Source organism: Oxyura jamaicensis, chromosome 4, assembly GCF_011077185.1.
Source record: "Oxyura jamaicensis isolate SHBP4307 breed ruddy duck chromosome 4, BPBGC_Ojam_1.0, whole genome shotgun sequence".
In the NCBI taxonomy this organism is placed as follows: Eukaryota; Metazoa; Chordata; class Aves; order Anseriformes; family Anatidae; genus Oxyura; species Oxyura jamaicensis.
In genome coordinates this window covers 47,382,960-47,397,958 of record NC_048896.1, presented here as the reverse complement: position 1 = coordinate 47,397,958, position 14,999 = coordinate 47,382,960, and the positions used below count along the sequence as shown (strand labels likewise).

The window sequence follows — 14,999 nt, the reverse complement described above, 5'->3', positions numbered from 1 at the left end:
AAAAGTCTGCCTTTGCAAGGTGGCAGCTTCTTCAGCTGCCATGGGCTTCAGCAGCCTCAGTTTGCCTGAGACTCTGGTTCAAGCTGAGCTTTGTTTAAGCCATTGCTCCTTGAGGCTGCCTCAGCTGACATTATTGCTCACTTTGTTTTGTATTTTTAACCCCTTTACATGGCACAATACTGAGACTAACAAGTGTTACCGAGACTAACAAGGACTAGCATTACATGACATGAAACAAAAGTAATCAACTTACGTATTTATTGCTGAGGTGTGAAGAGGAATCATCACACTGCCGAGTTTTATTCTTCCCCTGAGATGAATGTTCTCCTAAAAAACAAAATACATTGTGCTTCAGTCAAACACGAAGAGAGGATAAGTGAGTCCAGCAGCAGCACATCACTGGCCACTGCACTAACCTGTCTCCTTGTCAGGTTTACTTAGCCAGCAAAAACTGTCCACACAACAGATCCTCACTACTCTGTGTTTTATGGCTTATTCTCCCCATGATTCGCTCGTTGTTGTGCTACTACCACAATAGGGTTCAATGAGAAACACTGAAAATTGTTCAATGATAATGTGCTGGAATGGTGCTCACTTTCCAAGTGTTCAAATTTGGATAAAATTATTTCAAAACACATTACAAAGTGCTGCTAAATTAGCATTTCAGAAGTTTTGATGATGTTAAATTTCAGATAAAAAGGCATTCAGCAACACAACTACTTCAATAATTCCTAACAGATTTTCAGAGAACAAGAAAGTATAAGTTTCTGGTAGAAAACAACAACAACAACAACAAAACAATTTCAAGAAGTTGATACATTTTTGGAAGGTGAAAAGTTTTTTTTTTTTTTTAATTAGAAAAAAAATATATCTTATTTGAAAAGCTAAAACAAAGTGAACCGGTTCCAAGTATTGTACTGTTTTGTAGTAACAAAGAAATTATATTTTCCATTTCATGTCTTTTAAATATTTTTGTCTGTTAGTTTTTCTTTCTGCATCTTTGAACCTTTCATGTTCAATATAAAGATATAGATTATTTAATAGGGAGCAAAAAGGAGAAATTGGCAAACTTTCTTTTTAAAAGCGTGCAGGAGAAATTAATTGGAAATATATCAACATGGGGAAGATAATATTCAATAGCTGTAATAAATATCAGTAAGTTGTTATCAGTCCAACTCGTAGCTGGTTGCTCCTTACAGCCTGGGCTGTAAGCAGGTAGACTTCCACGGAAGATGCGTACTTCGAGCCACAAGCAACACATCTAAGGACAGGCTCCAGAGCCAGCTCACCTCCTTGGATAACTTCCCATCAATGTCAACAGGCTTTGGACTAGAGCATAAAATGCGTGAGGCAGGGATGGCTACAACATCCTGTCTGGATTTGGTGGTGCTATATGCATAGTCCACGGAAAGGGTGAAATGCCATCAGCTATTGCTGGGGTCAGTGTCTCCACATATTATCAGGGATTGTCTGATGTCAATGTGTCTGAATGTATTTGCATTGTGCTGTCTACAACAATTAGTGCCAACAAACAACTCAGTGATGAAGACAGAATGATGATGTAGAGGGGAGGAAATGGTCACACAAATGCTCCCTGAATAAGAGTAACGAAGATAACAAACTGTGTTCAATACAGGACTGCAGTACACCTTGAGACTGTGCGGGGAGGTGTCTAGGACAATTTTGGAGTCTAATGGCTCAGCAGTTTGATGCTGTGCTAAATATCCAGCTGCAGCACAAAAAGCAAATTAAGAACAACATTCAGGTTAGTTGCGTGTGGGAAGACGTTTTTATTGATCTCAAAATAGCCTTAAGTGACAGAAATAAATTCCAAGACTGCTGAAAAACAAACTTGACCCCAAACCATCACCCACTAAAAACAATGGATTAGACCTTGTTTTCCACAAGGGAAATTAAAAGCAAACATTTGTGTTTAGTGTTTTGCTAGAACGGATGATATTTAAATTGACCAAAGGAATTAGCTCACACCAAATTGTGCGGCTGATAGAGAAAATACGCAGCACAGCGAGGGTGCTCAACTGGTCTTAATCGATTGCCTGCACACTTTGAAGGTTGTTGCTGAGAGACAAAGGGTAGAATTGCAGAAAATATTCCAACAATAGCATAATTGCTGGACACCAAAATCAGTGGAAAGTCAGCATTGTTGATTTGGGGTTATGCATTGAGAGGAGGGTGACACCCACAAACTGTAGTGTTGCACATCAGTAGATGGAAGGTATCAAGAGAGACATGAACCACCAGCTTCTCACAATATGATTATACAGTATCTTGTATAAAAGGTAGCCTAGAGACACTTGATTCAATTTGATATGTATTATGTCAATAATTTATGATAACAGGTTGCAAAAGACACTGCATGTTTGTCTACTCTGCTAAGCCATTGAGTAACTGAGAGATGAAGGGACCCATGAGATGAACGGACCCACCAGGTTGGTACAGTAAACCATGTGCTGGCAGCTGTGGAGCTGCAAGCCCAATGTGACCCCCTTTACCTGCGGTCCTGCCTTGTGAGACCTCTCCTGCCGGAGGAGGAGCTGTGAGCTCAGAGAGGTTGGCAGAGGGCAGTGAGAAGCCAACCTCAAATATATCACGCGCTTCTACAAAAACTGAAAGACATGATACACAGGTTGAGAAAGGGGCCTCCAACAGAGTATTTGGAAAATGAAATTATACTGATACCAACATGGAAGTTTCTGTTGACAAGTGACAAATGAACCCTTCTATTAAACCTTTCATTCCCCCTCTCATCCTCCAATGTTACATCTGTAGAGTTTTGTCTGAAATTGGATTGTAAACACAAAGACATAGGTACAGTGAAGTCTCTAAACATTACTATAACACAGACAGATCTGTAGTTAAACTGTCCAACTTATTGCCACAGGATGCTGCAGATGCCAAAGGGGATAAGATAAATTCATGGAAGTAAAAGCCATCAAGAACTATTAAGGACAAGAGATAGAGCCTCTGATTCAGGAAGTTCCCAAGCTGCAGATTGCTGCAAGGATGCAGCAGAGAATGTATCAATGTGCCTCTGCTCTGTTCCTTATCTTCCTTTGACTTCTCATGCTAGCTGTTGTCAGAGATGGTGTTTGCATATACACAGCCTCCCATGGTGGCACCCACTAGATATTTCTCCTGGAGACCAGACACCAAATTCACCAAGCCAAGCCGACAGTCTCATCAGTGGGCACAATCAGATGCACTCTGCATACATCCTCCTCCAAGGAATCACCCCTAAAGAGGCTGAGCATGGGGAAGATGGAATAGGAAAAATTTTGTAGCTCCTGATCTTTCAACATACTTGTTTTGAGTGCATGGGAAGAAGACTGAGTACAGAGATACTTAGGCCTCTGAAAAGCAAAATTTTTAAACAGGAAAGTAACAGCACTCCAATGAAAATGCAAGACTTTCTGATAAATTAAAATTTCACTTATGCATAATTGTTTTAGTTTTGTTTCTTTTTCTTTTTTTTTAATTATATATTTTTTTTATTTACTCTCACAACCGTACTGATTTCTCACTATGTTGTTTCCTGATGCCAGTGTACGTGATAAACTATTGGGCATACAATCAGCTGAAATTACAGATTGCATACAGCTTTGAAACCCTGAACAAAACATTTCTCCGTCTCACCTTTGTGGCAGGCTGTTTTATTAATCCCACACTTTAAAAATTATTCCCATTAGATTCAGAAATGGAATGCACTATTCAGAATACACATACACCGCGGAGCAGGGTGATATAAATGAGAGTTAACAGGTCATATCTTCATGAGTACAGAAGGTCTTTGACCTGGGCAAAGGCCCCTCTGACTTTTGAAAGCTGGAAGAAAGGATATAAAAAATAGGCTTTGACATAAAGAATAGGCTGCACTGCATCTCAGATTACATTGTATGAAAAAAATGAGTTACACTGCAATTTCATTGTAATTTCTGCTGCTGAGAAATCTCTTCTAAGTGACAGTCTGGTTTGGAGCAAAGAATTAAAGCACACTTTTCATTTTGAAGAAAATTCAATTGAAGAGTCCTGTTTTTCATAAAAGTATAAAACTACCTCAATAGACCCAGTAATCGAGATGTTTGTCTTGACTGTGCAGAACTAAGAGGAGGCGGGGTGCAGTTGTGGTGCAGGAGGGCAGGCAGGGCCCCCCATTGTTACCTGCAAGCTGTCCTGGCCACATTCAGCAGGACAGAGGGGTCTGTGCAATTGGAAGGGGTGAGAGATTGTTCCCCAGCAGGGGAACATCTTGGAAAGCAACATGCAAAGCTGGCAAATGCTCCATGGAAACAAATATTGTCGGACCCTCGGCATCCTCTGACTGTAAGAGGCTGCCTGGAAAACTCTTGCAAATATCCATAGCTCGCAAACTGGGTTAGAAGTGTAACCAGAGAAGGAAGGATGTGGTATTTAATGTTTCTGACTACAGTTTTGCCCAAAAGTCTCAGCTGGAATTGTGTGCAGTCGGAGCTTTGTGGTGCAAGTAAACACACATTGAATCAAGCCATGAGTAGTAAGGAGCTGGGGAAGTTTATTCTTCCATTTCTATAAAGAAAGAAATCACAACTTCAGGTCATTGCACAATTTAAGGTTTAAAAGGTCAAGTGTGAGAAAATGAGAAAGAGAAGGAAAGGGAAGCAGATACTTGCTCTATTTTTTTGTTGTGAGGGGACCTTTTTCTATGAAGTAGCTTCTAGGTTTTCTACCTGCAGGGAAAAAATAGGACACAGAGTACTGCTGATAATATGACAAAGAAATAATCAATATTATATCCTCAAATGAGAAGAAACATCAGCTCTTACCACTTCCAAGCACACAGCATACCAGCAGGTTGCTCTCTGCTCACCTGCTTAGTTTATCTGGCAAGTGAGAGGAGGAGGCAAGGGAAGTTTCTGTGACCTAGAGACCTGGCTTCTTCACCTGCTCCTAGGTGCATCCACCTGGATCCTTGACAAAAAGAGAGAGAGATGAAACTACCAATGCATGCAGACAAACCCCATGGTCCCCTGTGGAGCCATGCCCTACACATGCCCTACTCCCTCTGGCAGGAGTAAGTTTCCCTGGGCTGAGTCACTAATAAGGCAAAAATAAAAGTTTCTTACCTTCTTAAAAGCCACAGTCCGTGCTCTGATGTACTCAGCATAACAGAAACCAAGGAGGAATAATTCTCTGCCGAGATTTTTCCTGTTCTACCACAGCAAAAAAATATGGCTGATGTGTGAGATAGCAGGATTAAACAGTCTCAGCATTCAGAAGTTCATAGAGTCATAGAATATCTCAGCTGGGAAGGACCCACAAGGATCATCGAGTCCAACTGCTGGGTCCTCAAAGGACCACCCAAAAAATCAGACCATGTGTCTGAGAGCACTGTCCAAAAGCTTCTTGAACTCAAGCGGGCTCAGTGGAGAACATTGATGAAGATATCATCATTCAACCTCATCATCAGACCATGGGATTTTCCAGGCCCAAACCTCAGCAACACAGCGGGGTGTCTCATCAGGTGCTGAACTTCATGCGTATTCCCGTGGCAAAGGCAAGCTCTTGTGCTGAATGAGAACAAGTTCTTTTTTTTTTTTTTTTTTTTTTTTTTCCTTGTATTGTGATGATTTTGGCGCTCAAGCACAGCTATCATCTGCTGACATGGAAGGTTAGGAATCCTCAAAGCCTTGTCTGAGGGGTCTTTGGAAATTCAGGGAGTGCAGAGGAACACTGTGAACAGCTGCAGGCACATGCAGAGCCATCTCAAAAGTGACTGAAGTGATGGGGTCCAGTTAATCTATGTCATGGGTTCCACCATCTTCAAGGTGGGTAGCTCATCTTGTGCAAGGAACACACTCAAGAAAGATTATGAAAAGTTATGGGCAAGGAGTACACTCAGCTGAAGCAACAGAAACAGATCTGAAATGGTATTAATGTTAACCAGCAGCACCATTTGGAAGAGGTACAGAGCACGTGGGAATGCTGGTTGTTCTATATCCTCAGGTCCTAATATTTTATACTGTGCTTCCATCAGAGCATGCCTCTGGAGATTGGTCATTCTCTCCAACGTGATTACAGTAAGGTAAGGGTTTTTCACATGTGACAGGCCTCAAATACCCTTGTTTTTCTGGAATATTTTCTCAGCTTTGTTTATTAGTGACACTTGAACTTTCATTTGTGTCTACAGTGTCTTGAGAAGCCCTGATGCTTCCTGAGGTGCTGTGCTTTAACCCAGCAGGCAGCTGAGCACCACCCAGCTGCTCACTCACTTCCCCCATGTGGGATGGGGGAGAGAAATAGAAAGGCAGAAGTGCAGGAACTCATGGGTTGAGTTAAAGACTCTTCACTAGGTAAAGCAAAAGCCATGCCTGCAAGCAAAGCAAAACAAGGAACTCATTCCCTACTTCCCATCAGCAGACAGGTGTTCAGCCACTTCCAGGAAAGCAGGGCTCATCAAGTGAAACGGCTTCTTGGGAAGACAAACACCATCACTCTTAACATCCTCCCCCCTTCCTCCTCCTTTACCCTAACTTTTTTTTTTTTTTTTGAAGAAAATTAACTCTATCCCTGCCAAAACCATGACATAACCAGGACCCCTCTCAATTGGTGATCCTAAAGGACCACCTTCCATTCCAGGTGTCTCACCAAAATCTAAGCCACGTCAGCTTTGGCAAACTTTTAATATCCTTCCAGCAAATTCAACATAGAACAGATAATATCCCTACAAGCCAAGTAGGCCACATCTTACAACAAGCAAATTCACATTGATTACAAAACATGCCTTAATGAGTCACCTAAGACATAGGCACCAGGATTACACCTAACAGCTCCAAAATATGATGTCACCTGCCACATTGCTGTGAGATTTTATGTTGAATAGTGAACTGTTATACTGCCCTTGATACATTTCAGAATGGGTACTCCAGGTAAGGACCAGAAAAAAAAAGTTGTCAAATCATTACTCAGGTATCAATATTTCTATTGTGCATAATTCATGCATATAGAGTAGCTTTACCCCAGTGTCTACTCCTCAGCCTCATTTCTGTTCCTCAGCATTTTGTGTAATTCCTAAAAGGTGATCAATACCTACTCTGTTTTACAGTGAAATAAGCAAAAACCATGACAGCACAAGCTAGGTATGTTTCTGTGATAGGCAATACTTTATCATTAACATCATGGACAAGGACACTGATCTCTTAGTCATTATGTAAAATAAAATCCTTCATCTTACATTCGAGTATATCAACCACTTGCAAGCTAAACACACAGGTCTTTGGGCTATAATTAATCCCTAATCAGAACTATTTTTTTTTCAGGTAGATTTTTTTTTGGAGTTCTATATTGTAGAAGAGCATTTATTTTCCCTAGAAAAATCCACCCTAAATTTGCCTATATAGTCAACACGGAATGGTTGTAGTAAGTCCTATAACTGCACATTAATGTAAAACTTTTGAGAAGATTCAGTATCATAAGCATTTTTTATCCAAGCTGAGTTTTTGTATATGATGAATGTACAGGTGCTTGCATCGGGTGCTGAAGTTCACTGGCAAAAGTGCATGAAAAAAATAAAAATCAAAGTGTTTAGTTTTTTTTTTTTTTTTTTTTTTTTCTTTGCATCACTTCTTAACCAGTAGTGCCTTAGAACTCATAGCCATCAGGAAGTCCATCTTTCTAACTAGAGTTTTAAGCAAAGAGAATAATAAAGCTCACTTTTACTTAGTGATGTGCCTGATGACATTGCTCCATTAAAATACATTACTTTGGCCCAGCCTTAATTGGACACTGTTCTTTTCCTGTATTCTTTCACATTAATTGTGGGTATTTGAAATACTATCCTTGATTAAATTTAATTCAGCTATACTTCTGAAAAAGGAGCCTTTCTTTTTCTTTTAATTTATAGTCAGAACCTAATTTTAGAAGTGGTGAAATAGGATCCTTTAGTAGGCAATGGACCTCCGTAGGTCACCTCATTCCAGTTCAAGGTACATGTCCAAGACAGATGGGATAAATGGCCCTTCGGACACATACATCTCTTTCAACTGACTATGAGCAGCTAAATCAGTTTTTAGGTGAGGCAAGACTAAACTTGCTACAAGCTTTGATCAAGCTACACACATCACTGACACAAGGTATTTCTAGGTTACCTGTCTGAGCATAGTTGCTGATTACGTCCTTGTATGTTTTGTACATAAGTCTTATCTAAACATTTTTGGAACATTCATACAACAACAAAACCTTCTGTTGAAATAATAAAAGTAAAAATTAAAAAATACAGCTTCGGTTAATAAAGTTTCATTTGAGTACATGACAGCGCAGACCTTTGTTGTGTATGTGCTCATCTTCAGGAAACGGAGCGGCCTATTGATGGCAAGAGGATGATGAAGGTCTAGCTGTGAAGGTAAGGCTTTTCTTAAGAAATTACTCATTTTAGTCAAAACCTTTTATAATTTTGTTTGTACATACAACCAGAGGCAGCTATAACACTTCCAAAATAGTTAGGCTATGAATTCACCCTTCAGTTGAGCTGGTTTTTACACATCTAAAAAGGAAAAAGAGGAACATATACAGAGAGAGAAGTGGTTGTTTAACTACTTGCAAGAGAGACCAGATGAGTCGGACATCTCCCATGTTGTGGTGCACCTGTACCATTAAGAAATGATTACTTTTCTCCCTGAGCTTCTAACGAAGCAAGTTAATCTTAGTCAAATGGGCAGGCAACCGTAACATAACTTAAAAATATCTGTATGAGTGAGGGATATTTCTGGAAGGAAACAGGCCTTTCTTTCAGAGTGTTTTTAATTTAAGAAGCCGAGTGTCTCTCAAAAGCTGTGGAAAAGCAGGACTTCAATTTCAGTGAAAGCATGTTTAATTTTGAAATCTATAAAGATGTAAGAATTCAAGAGAAAATGGTAGCTGTTTTAAATATGAATTGTATTAATGAGAAGAGGGCAAGAATCTTGTCTTGTAAGAGGCTCTGACTCATACCTTCCAATTATAGCATGCATACATCACACTTCTGTAAAGAAGAATATGAAGCATCCTCTGGATGGAAGAAATTCAGATACTTGGTGAACTAGCAGCTGATTAACAGGCACCAGACTTCATCTTGTGAAAAACAGTGTGCCTGGGTGCTCTCTCATTTACACTGCTGCAAAACACAATAACTTCCTTGCTGCCAGTGAAGTTACCTTGATGTTGAAAGCTGTATGAGGGCAGAATCAGTCCAAAAATGTCTCTGAATTCTAGTCTCAGACTACATTCAGCTTTCAGAAGACGTATTATGATTTTAGTGTAAACGTGCCCACAACTTCATACCCCTTAAAACAGAGCTAAATATTCATTCCCAAAGAGATATACTGACAAAATATTTAGTTTCCCAAATCATAAAACTACGAAGTGCGTCCACCAGAGAGTCATTTACATCTATGTTCCAGAGAACTTCTTGAGGATATAGAGGAAGAGGAGAGCATCTATGGAGCAACCTCTGAAATGTCACCGGGGGAAGCAGAAACCTTAAAAAGATAGATAAAGTAAGAGGCTGTTTTTTCCCAGAGGATTTCTACAGGTGAGGTGGGAGCAAGGGTAGACTACACAGCTGAGGAAGCGAGCTGCCATGGGTTTTACCATGAGAAGAATTACCATGAGAAGTTTCAGATTTGTTGTTTAGATAGCTGTGAATCACATTAGTCAGAATTTTGTTCTACCTCAGTCCTATTTTGTGCTTCTCTGTTTCTTTCAGAACCTATATCTATCTCCTTTTCTTAGATACTAGAGATGAGATTTTGATTTATTTTGTGTATGTTAACTATAACCTCTATTCCCTTTATTTTATTACATATACATTTTGTAAGAAACTGGATTGGTCAAGCACAGGAGAGAGGATAAGAGTAGGATTTTGAATGCACAGGGTGGCTGCGTGCAGGATGGCAGCACTCGCTCCCAAACCTTTTGGCTGCAGGAATATTAATGGTCCCCAAACACCCTTGTCTAGCCAGATGCAGCTGATGTCACGATCTCAGTTACTCCTCAATGTGCATAGCTGTAGGTCACTTACCATAAAAGAGTTAATAAAATGATTTTCCCTGTAACGGCGGTATTTCTCACTCCCAAATACTGACACCACGCACAGTGCAGCTGCACTGCAGCTTAGCAGGCTCCCAGCCTGTTTTGTTTTGTTTTTGCGCTGTGGAGGAATTGTTTTGAGTGACTTTGGCTTGAGAGGAACTGAAGATGGTTTTGCTATTGCAAATGACACCCCAAAACTGCTCCTCTCCAGGCCCTGAGGCACACACACATGGACACACAGAAGGAACACTCACCAGTCTCTGGAGAGGTTGTCTTCACAGACAGAAGTTTGACACCTTCTTTATCCGACTGGGCCCTGTTGGAGTCAGAGACATTTAGGCACAGTGAGCATGCAGCTCTGGGAAGCCAGTCAGCTAAACACAGCTCTAAGATCACAATCTGGAGGCTTGAAATGGGCTTTGCCTGGGATCATCCGTGAATCTTATTGATGGCAAACACTGCACACCAATCTCTCTGAAAAGACCTCTCTCTTAAAATTGGTGATAGATTGTATGACTCTGGGTTCAATCTAGTGCTCCACAGAAGTAAAGCTGTGGGAAAAGAGAGTCATCTTTTTCCTCTGCCCATGCAAGGCTTTTAGCCACGTCACATTGCAAGAAGGACCACCTCAGAGGTCCAGGGAGTCAGGGTCAGCAAGTAAATCGCCAGCGCAAATGCTTTTAGTCATACAAAACATAGAGGCCACATCCAGACCCAATGGCCTCTGGTATATATCTCCTAATGGACCTTTCTCAGTTTCAATCCCCTAAAACTGCTTATGCCAATTCCATTTTAACTGAGCCTGTGCAAATGGACAGGTGGAGAGAGGATGGGATAGAGGAATATGAAATGATGGGGAACAAGAGAGAAAGAAAGAGAAAAATAATCCAGAATAAAGTGAGAGAAAAGGCGAAAAAAGATGGCGGAACACAAGGTAAATTTATCCTTTTCAAAAGAATCCCTTGCAATTTCTGTCCATGCTGGAACAGCCACTTATCATGCATACGGGTGTACAGCAACTGCAAGCACATCCCTTTCAACAGCATATTTCTCTTTGGACAGCAACTGCTTATTATGTTTAAGCAGAGGAAGACCAAAGAGAATCACATGCAGAATTTGCTGCATTCACAAGCGCCCCACAGCAGATCTCACAGCAAGGCAGAGACAGGATTCAACCTACTGTTCAGTGCCGTTCTCTTGTCTCTCTGGAAGAAGAAACAGAGTCAGGGTCATTGTGGCTGATGGGACTCAGTTAAGCAAAACATTTAGACACAGCTATTGCTGTTGCTGGCAGAAGGCTTAGCTGTGATTTTGCAGTGTTGCCTTCTTTAAGTACATTAACACAATCAGCCAGCCTGGATGGTAATTGGCACCCTCCTGAAAAATCACCATGCCCCGTGTCATTAGTGTGGTGACTGTGTGGAGAGAGGAAAACCCCTGGGTGGAGGCGGAGGAGCTGCAGAAATCACGTTTTTCCCTGCAGCTCCCAAATCTGCAGGCACGGAGGAGGTGAGCAGGCAGTTCTCGAGCATGTAACAACCCAGCTAAAAGGCAGAGGGTGAGGGGTGCTGCCTACCCTGGTGGCTTTCACCCCTGGGAATGCAGTCTATCATCCCAGCCAGCAAGGAACACATTTCTCCCCAAAATGAATCATCCACCAAACAATTTTTCTTCTTACACCCGAATGCAGGCAGATGGATGGGACCAGGGGTTATATGGGAGGTGTGGAGCTAGCTCTAATCCCCGGGCACCAGGCACAGGGGGCTGCACACCAGCCAGGCTGAGTGAGTCCTGTGGAAAGGACCACAGAGAGCTATAGCTGCCTCCTCTCCTTTTCAGGCAAATTTGCTAGCACTGCAAGTGCTAGCGGCTGTGCGTGGGGGAGGCTGGCAAGGAAACCTCTTTCACCTCATGTCTTTACCCCTTCCCTCAGAATATTCGGTAATTTCCTCAGTGGGCATCACACCTTCTGCTTTCTGCTTGGCTCTGCTTTCCATGCCATTGGCTAAATTGGCAGCAGCACGCTGCTTACCTTGCTCTGCAGCTTCCACACCCCGTTGTGATTTTGTATTTCCATACCCCAGTGATTTCACTGTTGAGGTTCTGCACAGATCTCCTAACTCGTGCCAGCTCACAGTCTGGATTCAGACATGCTTGCCTTTTTTTTTATTATTTTTTTTTCTTTTTTTCCCCCACTTAATAGAAAATTGCACTCTCTTGTGGCCCACTCTGGCAACAATTTGAAAAACTTGGCAAATGGAATTTAATGGGATTATGTCCCCATTACCTTAAATGTTTCATGGACAGCAGCAAAGCCTGTGCTGGTTTTAGCTGATCTGTCAAAAATTACTATTTCTGAAAGTACCATTTGCTCAGCGATTTTGTACCCATGCATATACTGTAACTAAAAAATTATACTTGTACATCAGGTATTTCCTAAAAGAAAGCATTGATGTTTCTTTGCCTGTATTTGCAACAGAGATAAAACGAACATAAGGTGATTTTGCTGAACAGTATCTCCAAACTTCTTTTCACCCTCTTTTTCTACCTGATTGACTGATTGTGTTAGCACAGCTGTTTGTTAGCTCTTCGCAGCTGCAAACGGCCGAACAAAAAGCTTTACAGCATTATATATTCTCCAGAAAATCACAGACATTTTTGCTCCCTCTGTTATTCCTAGTGATTTTGAAAATAAAGTGCTACTTTCCCACTTTAGGCAAAATACTTTGAAATACAAGATTTCCTGTCAGACTACTGCAGCATCTATGGTTACAGTAATCTAAAAAGCCCCCAGAGATCTTAGAGTAATACGAAGCATACAGATTTTTTTTTTCCTCCTCCTACTGCTGAGAGAAAGCAAACCAAATACCTGGAATTTTCTTGTGGCACATTCTGTACAAAGCCACCAGTGAGAAGACAGAAAGGGTGATGACTATCAACGTGATGACAATTGGCAAGATAACGCCTGCAAAAGAAGGAGAACATCATTTTGCTGCTCGCCTCTGCCCTGGCGTTTGTGCACCTGGGTGAGAGGTACCACCAGCACCTCCTGCCACATCCCCTTCACCAAACGCCACTGATTTCCTCAGCCCACCCCCAGCACCCACTCCACCCCCCAGTGCTGGTTTCACCCATGGGAGGATTTGGGTGATCTACAGGTAGGAGAGCGAGGGTTCACCATCTGCCCTGGTGGCATCAGTCATCCTGATCTATATCCAACATGGTTCACCCCTGGTGTTGATCACCCTCAAAGGTTTTTGTGAAACTGCCCTGCTGCAGGAACAATTTTTTGATGCATGCAAAGGTTTTTGGTGTTCCTTTTTTTTTTTCTTTTTTTTTGGAAAGCGAGAGTGATCTGAAATTCAGCGACTAAAGGAGGTATTATTTCTCTTTTAGCATCGTGCGCCCAGAAGATACCAAGGAGTTACATAATTCAGTAACATTCCCCACAGCACTTACAGCCAGGGAGAGAAAATGCAAGATCTCCTTTTTAAATGAGGACATTTCTTCCCTTTTATTATTTCCCACCATCTGCCATTTCCTGACAGGTGTTTCCCAGCCAAGAAGCAAAAAGGAAAGAATTATGTCATGAAGAGAAGCTTTCCTGGGGAAATATCAAAGCCCAGTTTCTCCCCATTTGACTTTTTTTTTTTTTTTCCTGGCAGCAATTGGCCACATTTGTATTTAGCCTGGTGGCCTCCGCCCCATGCTGGGGAAGCTGCAAAGCCTTAGCATCATCCCTCCTGATGGCCCCCTGTTTGGTAGTGGCATCTACACTGGCTCTTGATGCAATTAATATTTAATATTCATACAGAAGAGTGTCTGCAGAACCAGAGGGAGAACCTGCAGACAAGTTCAGAGTAGAAAAACATCAAACGTATTTTGCTGAGCCAGTGTTTTTGGTAGGAAATAGCGGATCTGCAGTAACATTCTTGCCCCAGAGGTACATAATTGTAAAATAAAAAATTAAGTGACATGCACCATGTAAATACCAACTGCTTGAAGACTTTGCAGAGGACTCCCAGTCCTTCTTTCTCCACCCACTCTCCCGTGACAAAATGGGCAATACCTTCATATAGTATAGTCATAACAATATATTTGTATAATAAGCATTCATACTGGCATGTGAATGACATGTTCATGTGTTTCCTTTTGTCTCCTCTCACAGGGGATGACTCTGTTCACTTTTTTTTCCATTTTATCACTTTGACTGCAGTCCCTGGGAATAATTGCGCCACTCTCCAGTGAGAGAAGTGTCAACTTGCCAAGTTCTCTTTCTCTTTGGGATAAGGTTAATAACATGCAGTTAAATTGGGTTTGTAAAAGGGTGCATAGCCTGGTAATGGACAGAAATAACATTGCCAGTTTTACTTCTCTGCTACTCCAATCGCTCATCTAAAACCATACTGATCTACTGAAAACTCAGAGGATGGACAACGAAGTAGCAATACTCACTGGAGTAATGGATAGTATCCTCTGGCATTTTGGTGTTTCCAGAACTGCTTTTGGTGATGACAAAAACTAGATCTGCAAAAGACATATTGTTTTCAGGTCAACATATAAGTGCCAGCACTTCCCCAAACAACTCCCCTTTTCAACCTCCCCAGAATGATCTTCCCTAAGTAACTTTGGAGTCCCCGGTTCTGTAGCCATGGTGTGCTTCGTGGATAGAGGTGTCCTCAGTTAACACCTGAGACATTTGGCACAAGGGGTGGAAAAGCTTATCTGCTGTGGCCTAAGAGAAACGCATGCTTTGCACTTGCTGCCATACAGCCATTTTTTTCTGGGATCATCTGCTTTCTTGCTTACAGGTTATGAGATACGTTTTCACTTTTAGGAGGTAAAGGCAGAAGGCCTGCCGGGCAGGGGTACCAGCAGAGGTATAGCTCCGTGTACAAGCTGCAATAGCACAGCAGCAGGCAGGGAGGCTCCAACCC

At 41.7% G+C, this 14,999-nt stretch overlaps 1 protein-coding gene across 1 annotated transcript in view; it reads right to left on the bottom strand.

Annotated features, from left to right (window-relative positions):
* EMCN (endomucin) overlaps window positions 1-14,999 on the bottom strand; it is a 75,823-nt gene that overhangs the window by 2,529 nt on the left and 58,295 nt on the right. The window contains exons 11-16 of the mRNA XM_035324054.1: window positions 14,518-14,589; window positions 12,932-13,027; window positions 11,243-11,267; window positions 10,317-10,378; window positions 2,514-2,627; window positions 254-327 (exon numbers count right to left, since the gene is read on the bottom strand). Of these exons, the coding sequence (XP_035179945.1) occupies window positions 254-327; window positions 2,514-2,627; window positions 10,317-10,378; window positions 11,243-11,267; window positions 12,932-13,027; window positions 14,518-14,589 (443 nt within the window). The remainder of the gene's footprint in view (window positions 1-253; window positions 328-2,513; window positions 2,628-10,316; window positions 10,379-11,242; window positions 11,268-12,931; window positions 13,028-14,517; window positions 14,590-14,999) is intronic.